General features: G+C 36.6%; 1 protein-coding gene and 1 non-coding gene across 2 annotated transcripts; one reads left to right on the top strand and one right to left on the bottom strand.

Moving 5' to 3' along the window:
- Positions 1 to 453: 453 nt before the first annotated feature.
- LOC140166268 (uncharacterized) lies at positions 454 to 23663 on the bottom strand. Its single transcript, XM_072189676.1, has 5 exons — positions 23163 to 23663; positions 8258 to 8454; positions 6741 to 6818; positions 2298 to 2605; positions 454 to 585 (listed from the first exon to the last, which is right to left on the bottom strand). Exons 1-4 carry the CDS (start codon positions 23543 to 23545, stop codon positions 2415 to 2417), a joined length of 849 nt encoding a protein of 282 aa, XP_072045777.1. The 5' UTR covers positions 23546 to 23663; the 3' UTR covers positions 454 to 585; positions 2298 to 2414.
- On the top strand, positions 16464 to 16570 carry LOC140167054 (U6 spliceosomal RNA). The gene has a single exon (XR_011860916.1). It is a non-coding gene; the product is annotated as a U6 spliceosomal RNA (small nuclear RNA).
- Positions 23664 to 27262: the final 3599 nt, after the last annotated feature.

The raw sequence follows: 27262 nt of genomic DNA, 5'->3' as shown, positions 1-27262 counted from the left end.
GTCAACAAAGTCCCAACTTACGTTCATGCAAGTCACCCATTATGCAACTAGGGCAATTAAGTGGTGCGCCCAACTTCGCGCAAATCATGCCAATTATAAGCAGAACAAACTTTAGTACACACTGGCTCTATCTGATAACATACCCTCTGAGATGGCCAATAGGCAACAGAACGCATCCCCTTTTGTCAGAGGGAGTGAGATGCAATGCGAATATGCGATAAAGAGAACTAGCGCAAGTAAGTGACAACGTGCCGACAGAGAGAATAGCGATCCGCAAAGTGAACCAGTCCTAGTCATCTTCTTGTATCCATGATACGGCTCCTCTTTGATCTTGCTGCATTATGCTGCATAGTTGATTGTCACATCACATTCATTACTAATGAGTACAATAGTTTTGCATATTTCTTTGGATAAATTCTCCTCTTCTCTCCTCCTCTTCAGTCTTTATCTTGTCTCGCTTTCTTTTTACTCTTTTAGCCCTTTCAGATCGTATAGTGTCACTTTCTAAAGAGGAAAGTTCTGAGAGTCTTTGTTGGAATGAAGGTACACAGCCGGGTACTGGATCCGGGTACTGGTATTTTGAACCTGAAAAAGCAGATAATAGTGAGAATTTTAATTTTAAAAGATGAGATTTATACATAATGTGTATGTGGTTAAATATAAATGAGCTTTTCCATCTGAAATCTACTAATCTACACCTTTAATGAAAAATGACACCAACAAGTTATATATTTTTGAATTTTACTTTCTTTTTAAAAAACTATTTCCTTATTTATATAAATAAAGAAATATTTAAAAAAGCAAAGAGGAAAATTCAAACATATTTATGTTAAATTATTCAAATTTTACTAAGTCAATCCTACAGGACATCTAAAAAATACAATTAGTTTATGCGTAAAAAAAAAAAGCAATTTGGTTTGATTGAATAAAATAATGTCTGCACATTTCACCTTTTAATAAAAATATTGTTTGGGAATGAATCATGCTTTTCAAATTGTGGGCAAAAATCCTATGAGGAGGGTATTTTAAATGGACAAGTCATATGTGACACGATCTGGTCCATGGGGGCCAAAGGCGGCAAATTTGAAACTGAGATAAAGGTAAAAATATGGAGTAAAAAACAATAAAATACATAAGAAAATAGACATCAAAAAACTTCATAACTTTAGAACAAAGTATGCTAGACCTTTGCTGTTTTCAGTAAATGATGGACTATTGTATGTATAACGTAAAAATTACAGTAACTCAATTTTCAAAAATGCCTCCTTTGGCCCCCATGGACCAGATCATGTCACATGATGTTCAGTCAGAACTGTTTGGTGAGCTGTATCATCGCTAATCTCTCACAATTTTTGTTTCCCTGGACAAAAAACTTATTCCGTCCCGGACTTCAATGTTGGTTCCCAGCATTTCACACAAAAAAAATTCCTTGACTTTTCCCTGATATTTCCCTGACAAATTTCCAAAATCCCATGAGAAATATTTCTTCCAGTTTATCAAGGTTATATCAGGGTGTGGACTGTTTCAAACCACTACCTAGATGGAGAATGGATAATGAATGACATCTGAACTTGGTTTATACATTTAGCTGAATGCTTGTAGTCAAGTTAGGCAAATGACAAAAATAATTGCCCTCTTAGCCTTGCCCGGGAGGCACTCTTTAAAAATGGTTAATGGGGATGTGCAGTCACATTGACCCCCATTTTTTAACTCCCTCTCACTCAATGGCCCCCTTTTTTGTGTTACTGAACTCCCTCTCCGAGCAAATGACTCCATTTTTCATTATTTTTCTTCAAATTTTTCAAAAACTTTCAAATTTTGATGACGTTTTGAAAATGTTGTATTCAGTTATTGAAAAAAAAATTGTATTGGCTTTTACATTAACTCAAATTTTTTCTGTCTCACGGAAAGACCCCCTTTTTTTGGTAAGATTTTCCCCAGTTTTATAGAAAGGCCTCCCTTTTTTGGGGCCTTCTCAAACCGAAAGACCCCCTTTTTTTGGTGTCTAGGCTCTCACCGAAAGACCCCTAGTTTTGAACTGCTGTCCGCACATCCCTGTCACTTCCAAAGTCCAGTGCACCCCTGATTTCCATGATTTTGGCCGTTTTTATTTTTCTAAAAAATTCCCTGTTTGGAGTGGCTAGGAAAATGATGTTGGGGACCTTACTTTTTCCGGAGGGGGGGTGGGAGGAATAAGCCTGTGCCTGATGTGATAAACATTCTGTAAAAACACAGACTATATGAGTTTGCACCAGGGTCCAAGGAAAATAAGTATTCCTGCTCTCCTATATACTTACGTCTAACTCTCTCATTTCCATGGCCATGAGGTACCACCATCGTGCCTCTCATCCTTCCCCAGTGCGTTGGTGATCGAGACTCTGTAGTTCCCTGTTGCCAAAACCTATACTATGGCCTCAGAGTGTAGCTGAACTTGATGATGGCCCTATATTGGTCAGACTGTCTTTTATTACTGAGTTACGATACGACGGACTTCGTTGTATGGATTGCTGTTGCTGTTGGCTACGACTGAATAGTGAATCTTTTTTGTTGGCACGGAATGAATTGCTTTTGGATAGATCCATGGCGGGAATATCGTCTCCTAGTACTGAAAAGTATGCAAAAAATTTATACAGAAATAAGTGAATTTGGAACAAAAATACTTGGAAAAACTTAAATTACAAAATATATTAAAAACACACATGATGTGATGAAGGTGCAGTGCTACAAAAGCAACAACAAGTCTACAACAAAAATACAAAAAGAAAGAGCTTCTAGTTGTACGTCTAGAGCTTCTCCCTTAAACATTTTGTAGAGCTTGGTGTTTGAAGGCATCTGTCTGACTGTCCCTCTATTTTGAGGAGTTCATTGATAAGGCTACGATCACATAGAAGTATACTATTCGGTTATACGGTGCACGTTTTGCAGGTGCACGTGTATAGCTTTTAGAGCAATTAGGCAATTTCATAGTACCAGGTGACATAAGGCTGCAATCACATAGAAGTACAATGTATACTATTCGGGTATACAGTGCACGTTTTGCAGGTGTACGCGTATAGCTTAAATCGAGCAAGGTAATTTCATAGTACCGGGTCACATAAGAGGGCACTATTCGAAAAGGCCGTATGTACCTGCGTATAGTATAGTATAGTGGGAATCGTGCGTGTTCGATTTTAGTGCAGCGTACGTATACCGTCCTAATTTAAAAACTAAACCATATGTGGGTAAATTAATTTTTTTAAATAGATGCACTATCTAATTCTGCACATTATGACACCTCATTGAATGCAACGTGACCTCAAGAAGTAAAGTTACAAGCATTTGATTAGACGAAGAAAATTGGTAAACTGACCTATACTCGCTATTCGCTATACGAAATATTTTCTTTAGGTGTTTTGGGAATCATGTTCTTCAACAGAATTTACCCCATATTTTGAGCATGCCCAGCAGATACACAGAGTGGGAGGACCGTGTTCAAGCTCAGGTAGCAAAAAAATTGTGCAAATTTAGATTTTCTTATACCGTTTTTTCCTATGCCTTTTTAAGTTCCCATTTACTCAGCTAGCAAGGCTGGGATGGCTATTACATACTGCAAATAAAGGTGGTGTGCATATTTTAATACTTTCATACTGTCTGTATTTCTATGCTTTCTGAGCATGTTGAGAGTGCCATTTTGAAAAGGTGCCCCGAAAAATGTGTGTAAAAAAAATTGTACCTTTTTGCAGCAAACTACTATTCTCATTCACACATGTATGACTGGATCTATGCTTTAATAATACCAAATTAGAAAAGATTGAATTGATGCCTTAGGGTCTGTGTCTCCACATGGCAGTCACAGTTATTGATTATTTCAATTTCATATGTGACTATATTATTTCCTTTAGTGCGATGACACAAATACTGGCTTACGTCAAATCCATTAAAAATTCATGACGTTTTTTGATCATCAATACATGCAACAGCAACATTCATGCTCTTTTGATAGATCTTCTCCCTTTATAACATAATAGCTATTTTTAATCATAATTGGTACATGTACCTGGGAGTTATTATTGTGCAGCAAATAAAACAAAATGCTATATGTACACAATTTTTAAAATGTAGGCCTATAGCAGTTATTGTAATGGTCATAGTTAGTAGCAGTAGAACCTATTTTTGTAGAAAATGCTACACAATTTGCAACAGTAATTTGCCAAACCAGAACACCCAGAATTGTTTATTTTGGGCATATTTGGAACAGGCATATGTGCAAATGGTAAATATATGAAAGCATTGTAATTAAAATCACAATAAGGCCTAAAAAAAAAAATTGTTGTGTTGCCCTCAACCGCCCGGTCCTAAATCCTGAAAAATCAGGGTCGGCATTTTTTTTTTTTTTTTTTTGAATGATGATTTTTACAGATTTGTTCAAAAAATCTATGTTTTTCACTTAAAATTAATATTTTATTGAAAGACTAGTCTTTAATTGATGTCTAACAGGTATCCAGAAGTCAGAATTGACAAATATCCCCGAGTTGAAGAAGCATTATTTAATATTTGAGGAGATTTTTAAGAACTGAAGGTTTGAAGAAAAAAAAAAGAAGAAAAAAAAAAAGAAATCCGACCGTCCGCCCCAACTTTCCCATTTTCTCACTTGAGGGCAACACAACAATATTTTTTTTTTGGCCTAATGACATTTAACATGCAGGTAGGATCAAGTATATAGGGTCCACAAGTTAACTTATAAGTTCCCCCTATTACTTTTTAAAATAAGTCGAAAAATATTTTATGAAATGTAAAAATGTAAAAAGATATGTATATCTCTATTTGTTTTACCACTGTGGACCAATTTTAGCGTCACATATCATTGCGTTCAGTCACAATGGTTAATTGTGTAATAAAAGACACCGTTTTAAAAGTTGCACCTGAGTCCATAACAGTCAGGTTTTCTTTAACAGACACATGAATAGGCCTGGCCTACTGTATTGTTTGAGAGTCGACTCCTATGGATTCATATGCAACTTTTAACACTATTTAAATGGTTTCTTTTTTACATAATGAACCATTGTGACTGAACGCAATGATGTGTGATGCTATAATTTGGTCCATATGTGTAAAACAAATTAGGCTGCATAAATTTTTTTCACACGGTTGCATTTGGTCAAATAATTTTCGATTTATTTTAAAAAGTATTCAGGGGGAAATTTTAAGTTGTGGACCCTATATGTGGGGGTGGAGCATGACAGCATTTCCTCAAATTTAGATTTCCCCCCTAGTTACCCTTATCACACAGTCGGGGGAAAAACTGGTGATCCTGACTTTTAGACCACCATTCGCTATTATAGGACTCAAATATTACTATTTCATCAAGGTTTAAATATATTCTAACAAGCTTAAACTAAAAGTTTCATCTAAGGAGTCAAGCTTTAAACTATTAAGCAAAAATATCCAACAAGCTAAAAACGATTTTTACACGTTTTTTAACAAGCTAAAACCAATTTTTGAAAAGAAGCTTAAAACATCAATTTTTTGATCTAAAAATCTTTAAAAATACAGTGACCTGTACCTAATATTACTAATCTATGTTTCCGATGATATCCAAAAAGCTAAAATAATGTGAAAGAGGGCAGGGCTTTGAGTAATGAGGAAATTACGGGGTAAAATACATTACATTTTTCGAGAAATTCGCTATCTTGAATAAATGCAGAATTGCATCATGCAGTAAAACGATGTCAAACGCGCTTGAAAATGCATGATACGCTAGCGTAAATTACTGTCAAAACTAGGGGTGTGATTTTCGGGTAATTTTGTGCCAGGGTACTTGGCGCATTTTTCGGCCGGGTAACCGGGTGCCCGAAATTGCCAAAAAAAATTGCCCCCCCCCCCCCAATTTTTTTTTTTTTTTTTTTTAAGTTATTAATTTTTAGGTTTTGTAGTGTCCTGGACCTAGACCTAAATGCTAGGATCATTCATGGTTGAAAAAAAAAAAAAAAATAATAATAAAATTGTTTGTGGTTTTTAATATGAAAATTGATAATTTGTATTCATTTTTTAGGTCAACCAGGCTGTATCGCATAGCAGTTTGCTCCACATTTTGAAGTAACTGCTACCCAATTTTGCATTTGTATAGCACTTTTTATAGTGCTTTTAGTATATGGAAGTATCCTGATTATGATGAATTAGCCAAAAACTGCTACACAAAATTTTTAAATGAATTCGAACCCTGATTTATTACCTAGCATTTAGGTCTAGGTCCTGGGACACTACAAAACCGAAAGAAAAATTTTTTTTTGTTGGAATTTGGGCACCGGGCAGGGTATTTCCTGCCCGGTAATGTAATCTCGGCGGTACCCATGAGCCCGCCCGAAAATCCCTGGCTTAGTCAAAACGAGCAAAAACACACGAAAACTTCGAAGCTGGTATCACCGGTTTTGTTACCAGCTCTTTTACGTCAAAAATAGCTATAAAAACATGAATTTTGGAACAAAATAAAGCTTGTTCGATGTAATAAAAGGTATGTTTGTACAATTGAAAACATGTTTAACCTTGTTGCAAAAGTTTAATATGATAAATTTGCAATTTGTACCTTATAAAGCTCGGTGGTCTAAAAGTCAGGATCGCTGAAAATCTCAGGATTTGCCTATTATAGCAAGTGAAGCAAGCCAAAATCGTTGTGGGAAAAGAGACCTGTGGCCACCCCCGACATTTGAAAAACTGCGCACGCCACTACACATCTAAAAACATACATGTACACAACTATCTACCTGATTTAGGGGATCGGTATGGAATTGCAGCAGGATCCTCATATGGTTCTATCAAACTTAATCTACGAAAACGGATTCCTTTAGGTAGGCATGAATATGGGATGTTACACAAAATGAATGTTATAATGTTAGGGTGAATGATGATAACTAGTTTATTATGAGAGGGAAGTCTACTCATTTTTTTCTAGGGGAGGGAGGGGCGCTCAAGTTTCATAGTGTACATATGTGCAACCAGATATTTTCAGAACATACCCTATAAGATTTGCCCTGGCCTTTTGGGCAAAAAACACCCCTAAACAGGAATTTAGCATGGTTTTGCAACAAATGTTACCCCAACAGGATTGTACCTGAAAGGTACCCCTTTAGCAGGATTTAATTTCAAAAGTACCTTTACGTGTTTTTGAAAAAGTACACTCCTTATTAGATGTTTTGTTATCATTTTCTAATATTTCTAATGTTCATGTTTGGGCAATGGTCTTCATGCTTAAATCAGAAAACTTAAAAAAAACATACTTTGGTACACTAAAATAATCCATAAATGCACCAACTAGAAGTTTAAAATCGGCCCTTTTTCTAGAAATGTTCTAGAATGTTTTTGATCCCTGGCATGATTCACGGTCATTCTCTGAAAAATGCCCTTTTTTATCCGTTTTTCTGGTCACGCTTGAAACTTGTGTGGCCCTCCCCCGGTCTATTTTTTTTAGAAAAGGAGAATGGTAGGGTAATAGAAACATTGTGGAGGGAACCTGTCTTGATTCTTGTATCGAAATTTTGCTCAAATCATTTGATTCTCACAAAAATAACTCTATATATAATTTATATGCAAACTTTGAAAAGGTAAGAGTAATGTAAACTTTGAAAATGTACGAGTGTCAAATTTGATTCAGACAAATTGTTACATTTTAAGGATTTTTGACAGAATTTATTTGAGAATTTTCCACAAAATTTTTAACCCAAAGGAGAAAGTGCCTTTTGCTTCTTCAGGACAGCGACATGATTCTATAAAATATTGCACATTTTCACATGCAAGGTAATCCTGAAATTATGGTCGGTAGGCCATTAAAAGCGACATACTGAAAGGGGGTGGGGGAGTGGGCCCGGGGGAGTGGGGCTGGTTGTCAATGACGTGACATGCTTTATGATGCGCAACAAGTGAAATACATTTCACAAGTTTGAGAACCACTGTTCCAAAAAACTGGGTATACCACTGCACAAGTAAGGCAGATTTTTTCCAAGTGGTGTTTAAACAGTGGCGTAGCGTCATAGGGGCAACCCCCAATCGATTGCAAAATTTAAAAAATCCCATAGGAAAATGGCCAAGAAACGGCTTGTGCCCCCCAATCAGACCCGGTGCCCCCCAATCATGGCCAGTGCCCTCCAAATATGATGATCCACGCTATGCCACTGGTTTAAAAGAGTGTGTTTGACCAAGGAAATTGCAGAATTCATTTCACTTACACAAAAACTGCAACATCTTTCTTGTGCCTTTAACGAAGGGACATAATCATGATACATACCTTTGGTGTCTACTCTAGGAGGGGATGTATCTACATGAGTTCTTCTCTCTCGTTCTTTCTCTAACTTTCTCTCTAGCGACCGGAAATCATCACTTGAGGAATGGCGGTTGACTTCTTTGTTGTTACTTGTATTTGTTGGTGGACCACTGCTACTGGTGGAATTTACATCTTGACCACCATAAGGTGAGTTGGTTGAACTGTGGAGAAGAAAAGATGCAAAAAGACACAAAAATGTGTTTGGTCAGTTTTTAGTTTAAAAAAGTTCAGGTATTTACTACAGTGGAGTTAAAAGAGTTTAAAAACTGCAACTGGAGAGAAACAAATATCATTTTGTTAATTGGTTATAAAGAAAATAATAACAACATTAGATAAGACTTAGATGGAGAGAGTGTGGCTCAGTGGTAAGAGTTCTCACTTCTGGTGCATGAAGTCCCATGTCTCAAGGGGGTGGAAACTTGCTAGGATATTGATTTGAAAAAAAGTCTGAACTTCATTGGAAACATCTGTAGATTAATTAAGACTTCCCCATGGTGCTTAGAGTTGGTTAAATGTACCATGAGAGAATTCCGTCCTTTGGAGGGGATGTTAAGCCACTGGTCCCATGTACAAAAGCATGGAAGAGCCACACTGTAGCTTACCTAGCAGTCAGTTTTGAGAAGAGTAGGGTGCTCACTCCTCACTGTCAAGCCCCAATGGAAACAAGCTTCACAAGAGACTTTCTTGGGTTATCCAGGGTTGTCAAACCCAACTCCAAATCAAATCAAAAGAGACCCTTCTACCATAGGTCCTCTGTATTTATAGGATACTAGATTTCGCGGTTCTCGGGTTGGGTGGTTCTCGTGATAGGACTATCTCTAATTACCCAACACCCGTTACCCATATAGGCCTACCTGCCACGACCTTTTAAACTACTACCGTATGATTACACGTCTCTCAATGATCTTCCAAGCCCTGTCCTGCTACCACATAATGAGGGCCCCCGAAATTAGAATCTGGATGCATATAGTCATGTTATGCTACTAATAGGCCTCTGCACGTGTGCCGTTTTGAAATATGTGTTGAAAATAGGCCTATTGATCCGATGAGATGCACCTGCACGATTAACCACACTGTAATGCTTTCCGATGCTCACACTGCGCCCGTGGGTACTCCGCGCACTACGCAATAGCGCACACGCGATACGCACCGCGAGCCACGCGATAGCACGCGGACAGAGGGACGGACGGACGGACACGCCATGATTAGTATTATGATATACCCATGATATACCAAATTTGAAAAAAAGTAAACCATTTATTTATTCTTCTTACCCAAGTAGCACAGTTGATGAGCCTAGCAAAGGAATTTTGTTCACAAAAGGGTATTTTATCCTGACATAACATGTTGCAGTTCCTTCACTAGAGACAAATTCAATCTTACGCCAGAACTGATCCATTATGACAACAACAGTTACGGAAGTGGGTGAAGAAACATTCACATTAAAAGTGATTCAGTCCGAGCAACATATAGCTACACTGCATTAAATGCATCACTACCAGCTACCAGTATACCGGTTCGACCAAATTTGTTAATATTCACAGGTGTTGGTTTCAAACTAACTGCCATGTTTGGAAACAAAAGATGCGTTGGTAGCTCATAATGGTTCTTAATATAGTTTAGAAATGCGTAGACAAGACACCATCATTTGGAAAGGGTCACTGAACACATTAGTTTAGAAGAAGAATCAATTTAGATAGTGATAACAGGATACATGACTTGTAGTTCTCTGATACTATCTTGTGTAAACATGTAAGTGTCTGGTTTCAAGGATAAGATTAAGGAGACTGGATCATTTCTGCCTAATTATTGAGGGCCATCAAGGGGAATCACTCTATCATTACAAAAATTATGCGAAAAAAAATCAAAGAGACCTTGGAGTAAAACTTGTATTTAATGACAGACACACACATAAAAATTTCAATCCATGACAAAAATGAACTTTTGTGATCGATCAAAAAACAAAACTTTTTTATCAATCTTGAATTTAGCCTAAATCTGTAAATATAGCACTCTCACCCTTTTTGAGGTCAAGGCTGTTTATAGGGAAAATTTTCAAAAAACTCCAGAGAAACATTTCGAATGATACCGTAATGTCTGAAAGTCTTAAATATTAATGTCAAATTTCAAAACCCAACCAAGGCATCTGATGCAGATATTTCACGACTTGCGTAATTTCATCACCGTATCAGTGTCTTCATTATTTGTTTGAGACCTTCTCCAAACATTTGTGTTATAAGTAAAAAGGCCATTGCATCTTTACCAAAACACCTAAATACAGCATTTATGAGATTAGTTTTAATATTTACATCTCTGTGGCTTATTGGTAAGGGGTTCACTAGAACAACAAAGTAACGGATCGCTGGTTCGAGTCCCATTGAAGCGTGGAAACTTTTTCTTTGCATAATGCATGATTGCATTCCGAAATGAGTCACTTGTCGGTAAATCATGTATTGGTACCCTTAAAACTTGTGGTGACTGAGTCAACTAAAATGTCACACTTGACTTAATCTTGACTCATAACAATTGATTCCTGCTCTTCTCACTCATTGATTCCCTACAATATATTTTTTTTCTTCAATTGAATATTTATATTCAGTGATATGCACAACCTTGGGCATCAATCTGTGTGTGTATTGGGGGGGGGGGGCAGGGTATTATATCCAAAGGCATGTACTCTGAAAACATATTTTAACAAATTTTGATAAAATAATGGACTTACCCAGTTACCTAATTAATGACCAAACAGATGAAGTAAGTAATTGGAGGATTGAGGATGTTGGATAAATGTTTGAATGTATGATACGATTTAGAAATTTGGGAAATTTAATATGTTAAAAGACTCTCACCAGTTTTCTGTCACTACTTCCACCCTCCTTTTATTGAAGTTTGAAGGTAAGAAAATAAACTGAGTTTCAACTTCAGTTTACTGCAACTTGACTACACTTGAGCATTTTACATGAAGTTTAAACATCTTGGCACTGGGTGGTACTTGCAGGCTGAATCCTAGTGCTTTCTGCCAATCTGAAGCAGAGAAGATGAGAAGAAATTCATCTTCTCTGACTAAACCTTGCTGAAAATATAACTCACCTATTGCGTCTACTATTGTGCTGCCTTTCCCGGAGAAGAGACTTCTTGTATTGTTCGTCTAAAGCTTCTAAGCACCACTTTCTTTTGATCATTGGCAATTTGACTTTGATTGACATAGTACTCACATCAGGACTTTGACAAATTATAGGTATTATGTCATAAAATCAGAACTAACAGAGTTTGATGCAGAAAATTTGGATTCATAATTTTAAAGTGTTTATTGTTCAGGCCTAAATAGCACACTTGAGGGTTTTGTGTTTACTGCACTGCAACTAATTTTGGTAAGTGCTATTGGTTTAATTATTGATGTATCAGCATGATACATCAGCTTCATCAATAATGGCAAGAATGAATTAGCTATAAATAAGCATTGCAATCAAGGACTGTCTGGTCCTACATTATTTCATGATTGTTCTTTTTGAAGGGAACAAAAATAGTACACCTATTTTCCTATTCTCATTCTAAAGCACAAGTTTTTCCAGATTTCATAAAATTATTCTCAAAATTATAACTTGTATTGACAGCTGGAAATTGATAGATACAAATCATATCCAAATTGGACACTAGAGCAAGGTCAAGTCAATTTCAATCCAAATTCATCTGAGATGAATTATTGATGTGACCCAGGAGAGTCCACAATGTCAAATGCAGGGTCACTGGTAGTGGTACAGCATACATCATCTGTCAAATACACTACTGTGTAGTGTGTAGTCACTTCATCATGGTGCCTCTACATGGTCAAGGTGAAGATATCAACATCAACAGCTCCCACTATACCAGTCCTGGATACCAGATACCAGTCCATCAATTCATCAACATACTTGTCACATCACACCAACACTTTCATCTCATAGCCCCTGTTGAGTTTATCATCAAGTGGTTGAACCAGATAACACAAATAGTGCAAAATGTAGATTACAAGATTATGTCATGTATTTACTCTCAACCTATTTACTGTACTCCATTCCGTGGATAGTGTACAGCCGCCATGGAGACATACTCATGAATTATTTAGTAAAATCAATGTCCCCGGGGTTAACAACAGAGATCACCATTATGTGTTTCTAGAACTAAACAAAGGCAGTTTTGGAGATTGGAAATTTCCATATTTTTTAATGCCATTATATTTTGATTTTAATCATGCTCAATTTACATAGAAAATAGGGGAATTTTGAAGAAAAAGAAGAAAAACAAGCATGACTTTATTGGTATTATGTTAAAAGTGAACTAAAGTGAACTATGTCACAAACTCTAGGAAATTGCATGAATGCATAATTTCACTCCATGAAATAAGTCAGCAGGAATGAACCTCCAGTGAGGATAGACTCAAACAAAGTCTTTCCTAATAATACAACCTCAGTCTCCCCCCCCCCCCCACCCCCACCCAAATTTTTGGGGTATAAAAACAAAAAATGCACTCACATACTAATTTATTTATCAACCACAGTGACTTATTTAATTTTTCTCCACAAGAACAGAATTGAAAACAAAATTGAAACAAACTACCTATGAAACAAAATTGAAACAAAATTGAAACAAATTTGAAACAAAATTGAAACAAAAATTGAAACAAATTTGAAACAAAATTGGAACAATTTGAAACAAATTTGAAACAAAATTGAAACAAAATTGAAACAAATTTGAAACAAATTTAACCCTAACAAATTTGAAACAAAAATTGAAACAAATTTGAAACAAACTGAAACAGTTTTGAAACAAATTTGAAACAAACTGAAACAATTTGAAACAAACTGAAACAATTTGAAACAAACTGAAACAATTTGAAACCAAATTGAAACAAATTTGAAACATTTGTAGCAAAATTGTTCCTACTGTTTCAATTTACCATGGTGGACAGCAGGGTACTGGATCCATTGTTATGAGTTGGTTTTTAGTTTTGTATAATAGGATGATATAATTGATGAAACAAGAAATTTTTGACCAGCTGTTGACGTCATTGCCAAAAAATTGTGCAATTGGTTAAAATAACATTGAGCAAAATAAAATTGTATTAATGTAACCATTTCATATATATTTATTTCACAATCGTGGCCATGGGCCAAATTACAGGGAAATATTACAAATAATTATAATTAAATACTTAGAATACACACAAATTTAAAACATTTATAAATTAGTATTGCACATGGTAGTATAAATAAACATGACACATGGAAAATATATTATTACAAGGACATAAAGATATGAAATTTGCACAAATAAAATAGGCCAATTACAATGTAAAATATCACCAAAAGATTTGATTAAAAAGCACTAAAAATCAAAATTTAACCTGCCAGCAGGATAAAATCTTTATGAAAAAAAGTGTACATCCATAACAAAATGATGCACTTGTCGGACGCCACATGCGTCCCACCCCGCACAACGGCCAGGAACAAACACCAGACCCATCCCAAGCGGAGGCCACTCCAAATCATCCGGAGTATAAATAATAATGTAAGTAATAAATGTACGAGGGGGTATCAAAAAGTTTTAGAAATCGCCCAGAAGTGAAAGAGCTATATCAGATACCCCCTCGTATGTAACTATTACGGTAATAGCAGAGGTTAAAATTGACTCGTATGTTTTTATGCTGTATGTTTGATGATGATCGTGATGATGGTTTACTATGTAAAAGCTAAAGTAAGCTCAAAACAAATTGATATTTTTACCAGAATTTAAATTACTAAAATTAAAACATTTCTGAATTTTATCTACCATAATGAAAACAATTCTGAATTTAAATTCCAAAATTATTCATAACTATACGTTCCAACATTATAACTTTTAAAACAGGAATATTCCAAAGTCAGTCTCAAAATGATCACTATTTTACACTTATAAGTTCCAAATCTATTAACTTCACAGGAATGTGACACTGTAAAGTGTCAAATTTATTAACTTTACATGAACTTAACATTATAAAGTTCCAAAATTGTTAACTTTACAGGAACTTAACACTGTAAAGTTCCAAAATTGATAACTTTATAGGAACTATACACTGCTAAGTTCCAAAATTGTTACCTTTACAGGAGCTTAACACTGTAAAGTTCCAAAATTGTTAACTTTACAGGACATTTACACTGTAAAGTTCCAAAATTGATAGTTTACAGTAACTTTACACTGTAAATGTCCAAAATTGTTAACTTTACAGGAACTTTACACTGTAAAGTTCCAAAATTGTTAACTTTACAGGAACTTTACACTGTAAAGTTCCAAAATTGATAACTTTACAGGAACTTTACACTGTAAAGTTCCAAAATTAATAACTTTACAGGAACTTTACACTGTAAAGTTCCAAAATTGATAACTTTACAGGAACTTTACACTGTAAAGTTCCAAAATTGATAACTTTACAGGAACTTTACACTGTAAAGTTCCTAAATTGATAACTTTACAGGAACTTCACACTGTAAAGTTCCAAAATTGATAACTTTACAGAAACTTTGTAAAGTTCCAAAATTGATAATTTTACAGGAACTTTACACTATAACGTTCCAAAATTGTTAACATTACAGGAACTTTACACTGTAAAGTTCCAAAATTGATAACTTTACAGGGACTTTACACTGTAAAGTTCCAAAATTGTTAACTTTACACTGTAAAGTTCCAAAATTGATAATTTTACAGGAACTTTACACTGTAACGTTCCAAAATTGTAAAATTGTTAACATTACAGGAACTTTACACTGTAAAGTTCCAAAATTGATAACTTTACAGGAACTTTACACTGTAAAGTTCCAAAATTGTTAACTTTACACTGTAAAGTTCCAAAATTGATAACTTTACAGGGACTTTACACTGTAAAGTTCCAAAATTGTTAACTTTACACTGTAAAGTTCCAAAATTGATAATTTTACAGGAACTTTACACTGTAAAGTTCCAAAATTGATAACTTTACAGGAACTTTACACTGTAAAGTTCCAAATTTGATAACTTTACAGGAACTTTACATAAAGTTCCAAAATTGATAACTTTACAGGAACTTCACACTGTAAAGTTCCAAATTTATCAACTTTACAGGGACTTTACACTGCAAAGTTCTAAATTTATTAATTGTACATTGTAAAATTCCAAAATTGTTAACTTGGCTGGAATTTTACACTATAAAATTCCAAAATTGTTAATTTTGCACACAAGTTCCACAGAAAACACTCATAATATATTATGCACTTTACACTGTAAAGTTCCAAAATTGATAACTTTACAGGAACTTTACACTGTAAAGTTCCAAATTTGATAACTTTACATTACAGGAATTTCACACTGTAACGTTCCAAATTTATCAACTTTACAGGGACTTGACAGTTGACACTGCAAAGTTCTAAATTTATTAATTGTACATTAAAATTCCAAAATTGTTAACTTTGCTGGAATTTTACACTATAAAATTCCAAAATTGTTAAATTTGCACACAAGTTCCGCAGAAAACACTCATACTATATTATGCACTTTACACTGTAAAGTTCCAAAATTGATAACTTTACAGGAACTTTACACTGTAAAGTTCCAAAATTGATAACTCTGCAGGAACTTTGCACTGTAAAGTTCCAAATTTATCAACTTTACAGGAACTTTACACATTAAAGTTCCAAAATTATTAATTTTACACTGTAAAATTCCAAAATTGTTAACTTTGCAATTGCACACAAGTTTCACAGGCAACACTCATGAATACTACATGTACATGCACTGACTTGCATTTGCATCAAGTCTAGTGTACCTGGCTGCTGCTGTGCCTGTATTGATTATTGATTGTTGATTGACAGCACAGGACTGCAACAGTCTAGCTGTGCTCATGAATATTAATTAGGCATATTCAAACATGGCTGAAATGTCGTCTAGTTTGGCAAAATAATATTAATTTAATTGATATTTGGACCCTGCACAATTTGATTTGTGTGATTACTAAATTAATATTAATTAGTGAATAAAATATTTAAAAAATATTTTTAATGTATATTTGAAATCACATTTAATTTATATTTCGCATGTTTCGGTGGTGCGATATTTGACACCATGGAATGTGTATACATAATAAATTGAGGGTATATATACACGACAAGCGCACCCTATAATCGTGCTTGCTTCGCAGCACATATACTAAAATTGAACGATACAGAGAAGATTAGCATGGCCCCTGCGCAAGGATGACACGCATAAAATCGTGAAGCGTTCCATATTTTTTAAATTTTAAAACAATACTTTGATTTATTAATCAATCGGGATCAATCTGACAAAGTTATGTTCATGTAGCATCCTCAAAACGCATCGATTTTGCACTGATTTTACTCAAACGATAAAAATTCACCATAACTTCCTGAAAACATTAACAACCCCCTTAAAATTACTCATTAAGTGAATATGTATCTCTTCTTTAAATTAAAATAACATAAAGTAATTAGAGAAATTATATGATCATATGATACATAAATAGCTCAAAAAACTTCCTATAAAACAAGAAATTCACATTTTTAAGCATACACATCTTCATCCCAGTACAAAACTAAACCCAACTCCTCACAAAAGTTACTATCTTCCACCCACAAGTCACTTTCATAACCCCAAACTTAAATCTGGAATTATTAAGTCCATTTGATCTACTTAACCAATGATCCTACAACCCCAATAATGACCAGCTGACAATGGTAAATAAACTACTAGTTGGTTGGTGACTGGGGTTTCACAGGCAAGAATTAAGTCTCCACCATCAATTTAGAATTTCTCACAACAACATTCCAGTTACTAAAGTGACTGGAGCCACCAGGGATTAGGCTTGAGCTGACAGTACACAGATCACTGTTTACTTAGTGAGGTTATTAATTGGGTTGACACGATTTATCAATTGGCCTACTTTTAATAGATTCCATTCTGGGCCATGAATAGCTCCACCTTGGCTATATAAAAAGGAATTGATACTCAGATACTACAAGGTGGTTCAATGGGCAAAGGATAGACAAAACAAGCATAATGATGTGTGTGTGCAGAGAAGTGTGGTACCAGGGGAATGATACAAATCACATATCTGCTGGTGGTACTCCAAGATCAAGATAATATTTTGTCTGGTTTCAATATAGATTGCGCTGGGGGGGGGGGGGGGGCACTCCCATTGTGGCCTGTACACCATCTGCGATAATCAACTTTTGAAAAACACCCTAAACAAGGATTTTTAAGGGTTAAAACCCTTGGCTAAAACGACACCCTAAACAGGTAACACTCGCCCCTATAAAACAGGGATTTTATTCCTTGAATCAAATTTCATACCCTAAATTTCATTTCCGCGTATTAGCAATTGCAATTTTGCTACCCTTTTTTCCCAATTTTTCATGTTTTTGACACCCTAAACACGATACGCGCGTATCGTGCATACCAACGAAAAACTACCCTTTTTACACGTTTTCATGCGGATGGTATACAGGCCACAATGGGAGTGACCCCCGGGGATTGCGCTACAGTTCTAATACCCATCCCTGTATTATATTTTGAGAAGTCAATTTCCCCCTCCGATTCCAGTATTAATTTGCCTCAATATCAACACTTTGCACAGTTGAGATGCAAGTAACAACCTGCCCCCTCCAACTCTGGTAATATGGTCCTGATGGCAACCTTGTTGTTATGGTCTTGTTCATCATCATCATTGTAGTGGATTATCAACATTATCATTGTCATAATCATAACCAAAACTCTGAATGGACCATCATTGTCTCCCGGGGGCACTGTAATAGTGAAGGGGGTATCAGGCGTCGTCCGAAATTCACGTAAAAAGGGTATTTTTTCAGACTATCAAATTCATGTAAAATTGGTGTAAAAGGGTATGTTTTTGGAGCTCTTACGTACTTAGGGTAGTTTTGCCAAGTTTGGGATTTTGAGCTTTCTCAAAAGCAGTTAAAAGCCATCTTTCAGCTGTCAGAGATGACAGATCCCTATACTGGCCCAGCTAGCATACTAAACACGAGGTCCCCGGACGAGGTCACAACTCAGGGGCGTAACCAGACCTGACCTTCCGGGGGGGCAAGATTGAAAAATTTCCCAATTCTTGACCAAAAGTCGCGAAAGCGGTTTCCAGCGGCGTTAAACGGTGGGGTCCAGGGGCCCGCCGTAGGGGCCCTGGTGGGGTCCAGGGCAAAGCCCCCAACGGGGTTCAAGGCGGAGCCCCTGAAGCTCTAGTTTTTGGCATATTAGAAGCTAAAAAAAATCATTGTTTCAGAGTACAAATTTCAAATTCCCTCTTTCTTTCCCTTTTCTCTTCTCCTTCCTTTTCTCTTCTCCTTCCCTTTTTCCCCTCTTTTTCTTTTCTTCTTTCCCTTTCTCTTCTTCCCTCTTTCCCCTTTTTCTCTTCTCCTTCCCTTTTTTCTTCCCTCTTTTCTCTCCTTCCCCTTTCCCCTTCCCAATTTTTTGGTCTTCTTCCCAGTTTTTTTTTTTCCGGGGGGGCAGCTTGCCCCCCCGGCCACCCCACTGGTTACGCCACTGTCACAACTTGTTCAGAATATACAACCAATCAGCATGCTTTTTCTTAACTGTGGAGTCAATATATTAAATAAATTATGAGGAAAAATATAAGAGGATTTCCGATTGGCAGAACCTCTTTAAACTCATCAATATTCATAGTCTTGGTGGCTTCCAGCCCAGAAAATTTGGTTGATCGGAACATGGTCTAAAGGAGCAACAAAGCAACCACGAACTTCTAAGTTTGTAAACAAGCTGTGTCAATGAACTTTTGACATGTGTGAAATTTTACCGGGGTATTTACAAACACAACAATTAAATAATTTGGAACTATTTTGGCTTTCTTAAAATATAAATCAATGAGTTTCAGGATTTTGGTTGGGTTTACCACTAAATCCAGTATGATAATTAATGCTCTAGGACGTTTTATTAGGAAATTAGGAAATAAACCAAGCTAAACTGGCCGTGTTTGCCGTCTTCTTCCAACTTCAATGTGTGGTTTGCAATCGCCATGGTCGTAATTTGCGTTGGACTTGCAGTTCAAAATTCTCTTGGATATATGATATGTGGAGAAATGGGTACATCCCAATCCCAAAGAATAAATTCTACAATATTTCAATAAAAAGGGTTGGACCTGTGATCCAAAAAGGGGAAATTATTGGCCCAAAAATCTTGAAAATATTGGACATACTGCTCGGAACTTTGAGGTAAGCTTTAGCACCACGTAAACTTGTATGGCTCAAAATTCAGACGGCTTGCCACAAATTGCCAGCCCTATCATGCCACTTGCCGCCTGGGTTCTGTGTGTTTACTTGTTTAGGGGTAATAATTGCATCAATTACTTGTTTAGGGTTGGGGAAAAGACAACTACTTGTTTAGGGGAGCAAATCGTGCAACTTATACTTGTTTAGGGGGGAAATTTCAGTCTCGGAAATACTTGTTTAGGGTGCTTTTTGAGAGTCTTCGGACGCGCCTGATACCCCCTCTTGACACTATAGTGGCCCCCCCGGGCATTGTCTTCACCAATGTGGTTATCATTTATTGTCACAATCATCACCGACACCTTGATCATCATTGTATTGTAATGGAACATCAGCAACACATACATTATCCCAATCATCTTTGCCATTGACATCATTATCATCGTCAATGTTGTTGTCATCATCATCATTATCATAATGGTCATCATCATCACAATCATCACTCTGTTTATCATTGTATGTAATGGACAGGACCATTATAGCTCATCAATCAACACAAACACAAAGACTATACCATTTTCACCACTGATATGGCAGTGACGTCAGTGGGCATTTCTAGGGGGAACATCCCCATGGCGCAGCCTCAAATCGTCAGCGTTCGCTCACAGCGCTGGTGAACACACGCACTCACTTGAAGATGTCGCATAGATGTGTGAGCGAAATAGCTGTTTCAACGTGTTGATGTCACTGCCACATCAGGGTGAAGTATGGAAAACCATCATCATCATTGTAATAGCTTGTAACATTGTATTGTCATGGACCATCAGTATCATCACCGGTCATCACCATCATTGTCATCATGATATCATCCATATCATTGTCACAATCATCACTCTGCTTATCATTGCATCACTTGGTCACTCCATGGTCATTTTCATCATTGTCATCATAATCCATGATGCAGTCATGTCTACAGTAGAATTCACCTCGACCTTTGCAGGACTTAAACCCCATTAAAAGCTATTAAAACAAGATTAAACACTCATTGAAACAGCTCAACTGATTAAATCGGATCTTCTCTGGCTGTGCACATGTGTCTGTTTTATATGTGCGATATAGCAATGAGCTGCTATAATACAGCTTCAGTTGGGTAACCGATTATAAAGGAAACGCAAGGAAACAATGGTATGTGGACCTTTGTTCACGAAATGAGACAATGACCTGCTTTTTGTTAACCAGCATTCTTGAAAATGAGCAACATAATGATTGTTGACTTAACACGGTTTGGAAATAATTTCTTCATATTTTTGGTGTTATCTGTCGTTTACATATCCTTCCTAAAACACAAAAGTGCGACCCTTTGTCAATCACCTACAGTACCCAATTTCGGCATACTATATAAGAAACTCATCATGATGATTGCCAGAGAATAGTTTAAGGTGGCTGTGTACTCTCAGACATGCATGTAGTAAAAGTGCAATAACTTTGTAATTATTCGCATAAAACATATAAAAGTATACATTTTTATAAAGGCAAGACATCAATAAATCTTAATATAAATACAGATTTGGGGTAAAAACAACAATTATGAAGAAAATCACAAAAAAGTGAGTTTTTGGCAATATTTGTTAGGTACATCATAACAAAAAACCACTCTTTCCAAAATATTTTATTTTGTATTTAGCTCAATCTTGAGGCTCCATTCCAAAAACGGTTTTTTTATTTTTTTGATATTGGCCTTATTTTTTGAGATATTGACCATATAAGGCATCAAAATGAACTTTTTAAAATTCAAAAACGCCTATTTGCACAAAATGATGCCCAAAATCGGAAATAGACCAAAATATAAAAAAATGAGAAAACCGTTTCTTGAGTCGATCATGCTTTTTACGATGATCATATTTGCTTACCTATAGATGCTGTATTTATTGAGTTATCGTGTACCTAAATCGTCATTTTACCGAGAAAATGAACATTGAAATAATGGCGTTGAAGTTTAAAGTGTCACATTTTGCACTTTCATCGAATCTCACAGGAGAATGCGACAGTTTTCGTTTTTGTAACTTATATTACGTGAACATCGGGTAAATCCACAGCCCCGTGAGAAGTTTGAGCGAAATCCATTCATAACTTGATATTTAAATCGGGGGAAAGAACTTGAAAAAACCCACATTTTATCAGCTAAAACTGAGCCATTTGACCACTAGCTTTTTGTGAAATCAGTGCTTCCATGGTGTTTCCATAAGATGCCAAGCATGCAGATAAGCGTCAGCGATTTGTGCGTTAACAAATTGCGCGACACGCAACGCGATGAGTTGTTCTTGTGCGTGTACCTTGCTGGTACAACAAAGATTTTCTTTCCTTTTCAATTTCAAACACGAGTGGAATAGTGAAATAAAATCCTTAAAATATTGCAGTTGGAGTTTACAAATCTGGATTTTCATTCCTTGTATTTATAAAAAACATAACAAGGTACAAACATATCATAAAAACTCAATTTTGAGAAAGAAACAATGGCTAGAGTACACAGCCGCGTTAAATGTAGCTTGTACCGTTTTTGTGTGGCATCCTTCAGAAGTGAGCGGTCCGATACCAATATTTTCGGTCAAATCTCCATTCAATTAACATGGGGAGTTGGCTAGCTATGCCTTGCCCTCACTCATATTTTACAGAATAAGAATCTTTTTCTTCAAAACAAAAAGAAAACAGAGAGCCAAGACTAAGGATTTTTTAAAAAACCCACCTATTTGAGTGGTATACCCTTCTGTATGCCTCATTATGTGAGTACCCCGGGTTCAAATCATGAATCCTCCCCTGATTACAACTTTATGACTTGGTCGGAAGTACACTGGTGTATGTTATTCATTGTGCATTATTCATTATACCCATTGGTGTATCGTGCACCAGGTCTGATGGGGGGGGCACAAGAAGCCATAGGCTTAAGAACCAGGGGTTCAACCCCCTTAAGAATTTTGCTGTGGGGATCAAATACCCTTCAGCCCCCTCAATAAGGCCAAAAAAAATTGTTGTGTTGCCCTCAACCGTCCGGTCCTAAATCCTGAAAAATCAGGGTCATAATTTTTTTTTTTTTTTTTTTTTTGAATGATGATTTTTACAGATTTGTTCAAAAAATCAATGTTTTTCACTTAAAATTAATATTGTATTGAAAGACTAGTCTTGAATTGATGTCTAACAGGTATCCAGAAGTCAAAATTGACAAATGTCCCTAATTGAAGAAGCATTATTTAATATTTGAGGGATTTTTAAAATCTGAAGGTTAAAAAAAAAAAAAAAAAAGAAAAAAAAAAAAAAATCCGACCGCCCGACCCAACTTTCCCATTTTTCCACTTGAGGGCAACACAACAATATTTTTTTTTTTGGCCTAAGTCCAGGTGCAGTAAAAAAATATCATCATAAACCAGGAAAAATGGGTGTTTTTGACTTAGTTTTTGCAGAATTCACTGACTCCAAGGGAGGAACCCTGGGGCATCCCCCAGAATGGATCATCAACAAATGTTCATTTGACAGTCCCCCATGTTGAAAATATTCCTAAGCCACTGGTACTATACTGAGGTAATATCTTTAGTTCCTTTACACCGTTTCATACATGTGCATGAAAAAAGGAATCTTACCTAATTTCATCATGATTACTATCCAAACTCTCCAAACGCACAAGACATGCCTTATTAGAGCATGCCGTTTTATTCTTAGCACTCTTCGTCAAAGGAGCACTTGTGTCATACTTGTCACCAGGCAATGATGGAAGTTCCTTTTTCTTTCCAGACCCATCTAAACTTCTCAGCGGCACGAGAGAAAAGAAACGATCCTCTCTCAGTCTGCGCACCAAGTTGACATAAATGGTTAATCCTTCAGGCCGAGTCATCTTCTTTTTGCTCCGTTTGCGTTTTAATAATTTCTTGTTCCATTTTTGGCAGTATTTTATCTGATGATCACAATATGTTGTGTCAGTGTCCCATTGCACTGTAGAGATGGCAATTTGTGGTAGCAAAACCATTGACAATGTATATATACCCGGTGACTTAGCAACATGGATTCTGTAGTAATATAGTCCTTAGTAGGCTTTGAAACCCCTACATGTACAATCTCTTGAACATGCCTTTCAGTTATAATTATCGATCAAATCTGCACATGATCTGTGATGAGCAATTCATAAATAAAATATAAATATAAACATTCCACCTGCTTCTTGTCTTAGTTGATGAATGATGATAATACAATGACTGCACTATCAGTATCACAAATTATCTGCAATAGATGCAATACGGCGGTTATCAAACTCAAATCTTGTCAACAGGCACCAATCTAGAAGATAGATTCCAAAGTACACCTAGGCTTCCAGCTCTCCTTCCCAAATCCGGTATGCAAATCAAGTGTGACAGCAGCAACAGAAACAAGAAAGTGTCGTTTAGCATTCACACAATGAGAAAGGCAAACACCTTATCCTATTGTTTATATACATTCGGTGTATCATGAACTTTGCTCGTTTTGGTGGGAGCTAACAAAAAAAAACCAGTAAATAGCATGTATCCCTATTCGGTATAAAAAATAACAAGCCTGAGGTTGCTAACCCAGGTATTGACATTGCATATGAGCAGTTTCAATGTGGGCTATTTTGATAGATACTTCAAATTGGATGTTGTTTATTGTCTACATTATTTGCTTGATCTCTTACAATGTTTGCACAAACCCAAAGTAAATCTGTCATATATCCAGCTAGGCATGGTTGAGAAGAATAACATAGGCCTATTGAACACTATGGCAAATATTTCGGTTATGAAATAGCAGTAGCATGGGGAAGGGGAAGTTTGAGCCCCTCTAGGTCAGGACCAAGACCATTGGCATCACAAAGGAGGAGGGCAGGGTGGGGGTAGGGGGGGGTAGGGTCATTTTCCTCCCAAACTGTGGCTTCCCTTTGGTTTTCCCCCAGTCAGAACATAAAATTACAGAATATCTCACTTAGTATTTTGAGCAAATATTTAAAAGGAATATTTGGCCCCTCCCCATTTCCCCCTGGAAAAAAATCCTTTGAGCCCCCTTTTATTTTCCAAACTGGATGTATTAAGTCGGACTCCACACATCACAGCACGATGCAATGCTACAAAAATTGAAATCTGAGCACACCCAAAATCTGAAATTCTTATCGTGCGGTGGCAATTTCGGTCCGTGATGGAGTTGGATTTTCTTCAAATTTATTACATCGCGCTTTGATATCGCAGAGCTGCATGGTTATGATTGGCTGCTGGAAAATCAAGGTAGTCAGAATGACCATAAAAGGAGATGCAGACCCCACATGCTTTTAAAACATCGCGCGATGAAACTGAAATGTACATTTTAATTTCATCGCGGCAATGCTGCAATGTTTTAAAAGCATCGCAGCATGGCATCGCACTGCAATGTGGAGTCTGAATCAATGTAGCACTAGTCTAGAGCAACGTTGGCATTAGTGACCAGCCTGATGTGTACTAGGTTTCGCGCAAATGGGCTCAATGCTCATAAGGAAAGTAGCTGCATCACGATCAGAGGGAAGAGGGCCAGTTCTATGATGTCTATGGACATGATGGAGAGGATCCAAATTGCACCTCACTGACACTGTGTCCCCTGCTACAGGGCAGACTGTCCCCTTCAATAAACATTTTTGTGCAAATTGAGATGGAAATAATGATAAACCACCCATTTCTGGATCTTCTTTTTTTTTTATAAACCTCCTTATTTCTCAGAATCAATAACAAGTTTTTGCCCCCTCAAAATGACCAGACAGTCCTGGTTATACATTTGCTAAGAGGTACATCTGAAAATATCTGGCACCATCAGTATGCTTTGAAGTTCTGGGCTGCATCATGGACTCCAGTTCTATTAAAGTTGCTGTGTATGGCAGGTGTCCAAACATGCATAAAAAAGGGAGTGTTCATAAATATTTTGGTGGGAGGAAGGAGGGGCAAAATGGAAGGGGTCAAAAAAGTTTTAGGTCTTCAAAAAGGGGGGACCAAAAAAGGTTTAATACCAAATTTGAACTTTGATTCAACCACGCACAGTATAAATTATTACAGCAGGACAGCAGCATTCCATATACCCTTACCAATTGGATAACCTGATGTGGGGAGAGATCAGGACGAAAGTGATACTGTGATGTATGTCAGATGAAAACGACAATAGGCCAAATATACAGCCTAGAAAGATCTGGATACCTTCGCAGCAGTTAGTGCTGATTTGGTGTGATCATGTTGTTATGTTTTGACACCGTTCTTATTTTGTATTTTGAACTCGCGTTACGATGCTTACATAGCTGCATTGTATACTGCCAAGAATTTATTTTCTCAGTGATCATAGGCCTATCCTAACATGCATTTTCGGATTAGATAATTACTAGTAGCCTTTTTGGGTAGGCCACCTACCGTACATGTCTAATATAACGGAGTGTCAAAATCCTTAATCGGGGGGGGGGGGGGGGTGGTCAAAAAAGTTTTCAATGTCAGTCTTTGAAGGGGGAGTCAAAAAGTTTCGACTCCAAAATTTCCAGTGCCCAACCCCCCTCCCACTTAAGTATTTATGAACACTCAACACTCCCTAATATTCTGGCTTTCAATGATGAAGATCAGTTCAAATTAATCTCTCTGCAAATTCTGGGATCTGAAAGTTGAGAAGTGATCGCTACCAGTGGACAACATGGTCCATCATCTCTCTGGGTAACATAGCATGATAGCATCAATATGTACATGAAAAAGTTGTATTTGACAAGAGATTTTCAGTGTGGCAAAACTCTGCTTTAATCTGCTATGCGCCCCATGGTCAAATTTATGAGTAACAAACAAACAAATTTAAACAAACACACACATAAAGAAATAATTACGCAAGAACTGAAAAGATCAAAAACATTTTACTTTGTGTAAAGCAGAAAGGTTTTCTTCTGTTTTGGGGCAACTAAAGTTTGTTCGGTTTATATAAGGCGGAAAAAATAAGACTCATAACATCGTGTATTGATATAGAATGGCATGCACGCAGTTGGGTGCAATGCTTACGCTAGTTGTGCATTGTGTAACGCGTGACTGGCGCACGCTTATGTGAATTTACGCGAGTGAGAGTTGGGACTTTTTTAAATGTGCGCAGTAACAAAAGCCGAATAATTTCCGCCTTATATAAAGCTGACCAAACTTTAGTTGCCACCCGAATTAAGCCATAATCCTAACTCTATTCATGTGGTGGCAGCAGTTATTGCCATTTGATTTAAAAACCCATAAATCTTACCCAGTTTCAGCTTTAGAAAGTGGTACACAATCATCACCACAAGATTGTCCAGTGACTTCAAGCTCTCTAGGAAGTATACCATAATTACGAAAATGTTGCAATTCAAGCGCGGATAGATAGTTTGTTGGTTTTCTCTTCAAGATCAGTCTCTGCAGTACCAACGGAGGACAATACCGAGCTAAGTTTGCATCGACCGCACTGGTTCCATACACAGGTGCCGAATGGCGGGGGTGCCGTCTACTGACACCAAGATTAGGTACCACAATTCCTTCCACCGATGGGGGACCATCCAATACTGCATTGGTTCTGATTGTTGCGATTGGTAGCGACTGAAGGAGATCTCCTGTTTTCAATTTCATCATGTTTTAGGTGATATAATCTTGATCATAAATAGTTTTTTTATCAGATAAATATGAATATATCTTTAGCTGCAGATTATTACAAGGCTTTTTGAGTTGACCATTAGCTG

This window comes from Amphiura filiformis, chromosome 12 (assembly GCF_039555335.1).
Source record: "Amphiura filiformis chromosome 12, Afil_fr2py, whole genome shotgun sequence".
Classification (NCBI taxonomy): domain Eukaryota; kingdom Metazoa; phylum Echinodermata; class Ophiuroidea; order Amphilepidida; family Amphiuridae; genus Amphiura; species Amphiura filiformis.
This window is presented reverse-complemented; position numbering and strand designations above follow the sequence as displayed.

Coding starts and splice junctions, on each gene's coding strand:
- LOC140166268 (XM_072189676.1), bottom strand. CDS start 23,545: ATGGTTTTGCTACCACAAATTGCCATCTCTACAGTGCAATGGGACACT. Junction 8,455..23,162: donor AGTAATCATGATGAAATTAG/GTAAGATTCCTT, acceptor TCTTCTCCACAG/TTCAACCAACTCACCTTATG. Junction 6,819..8,257: donor TCCTAGAGTAGACACCAAAG/GTATGTATCATG, acceptor GCCTACCTAAAG/GAATCCGTTTTCGTAGATTA.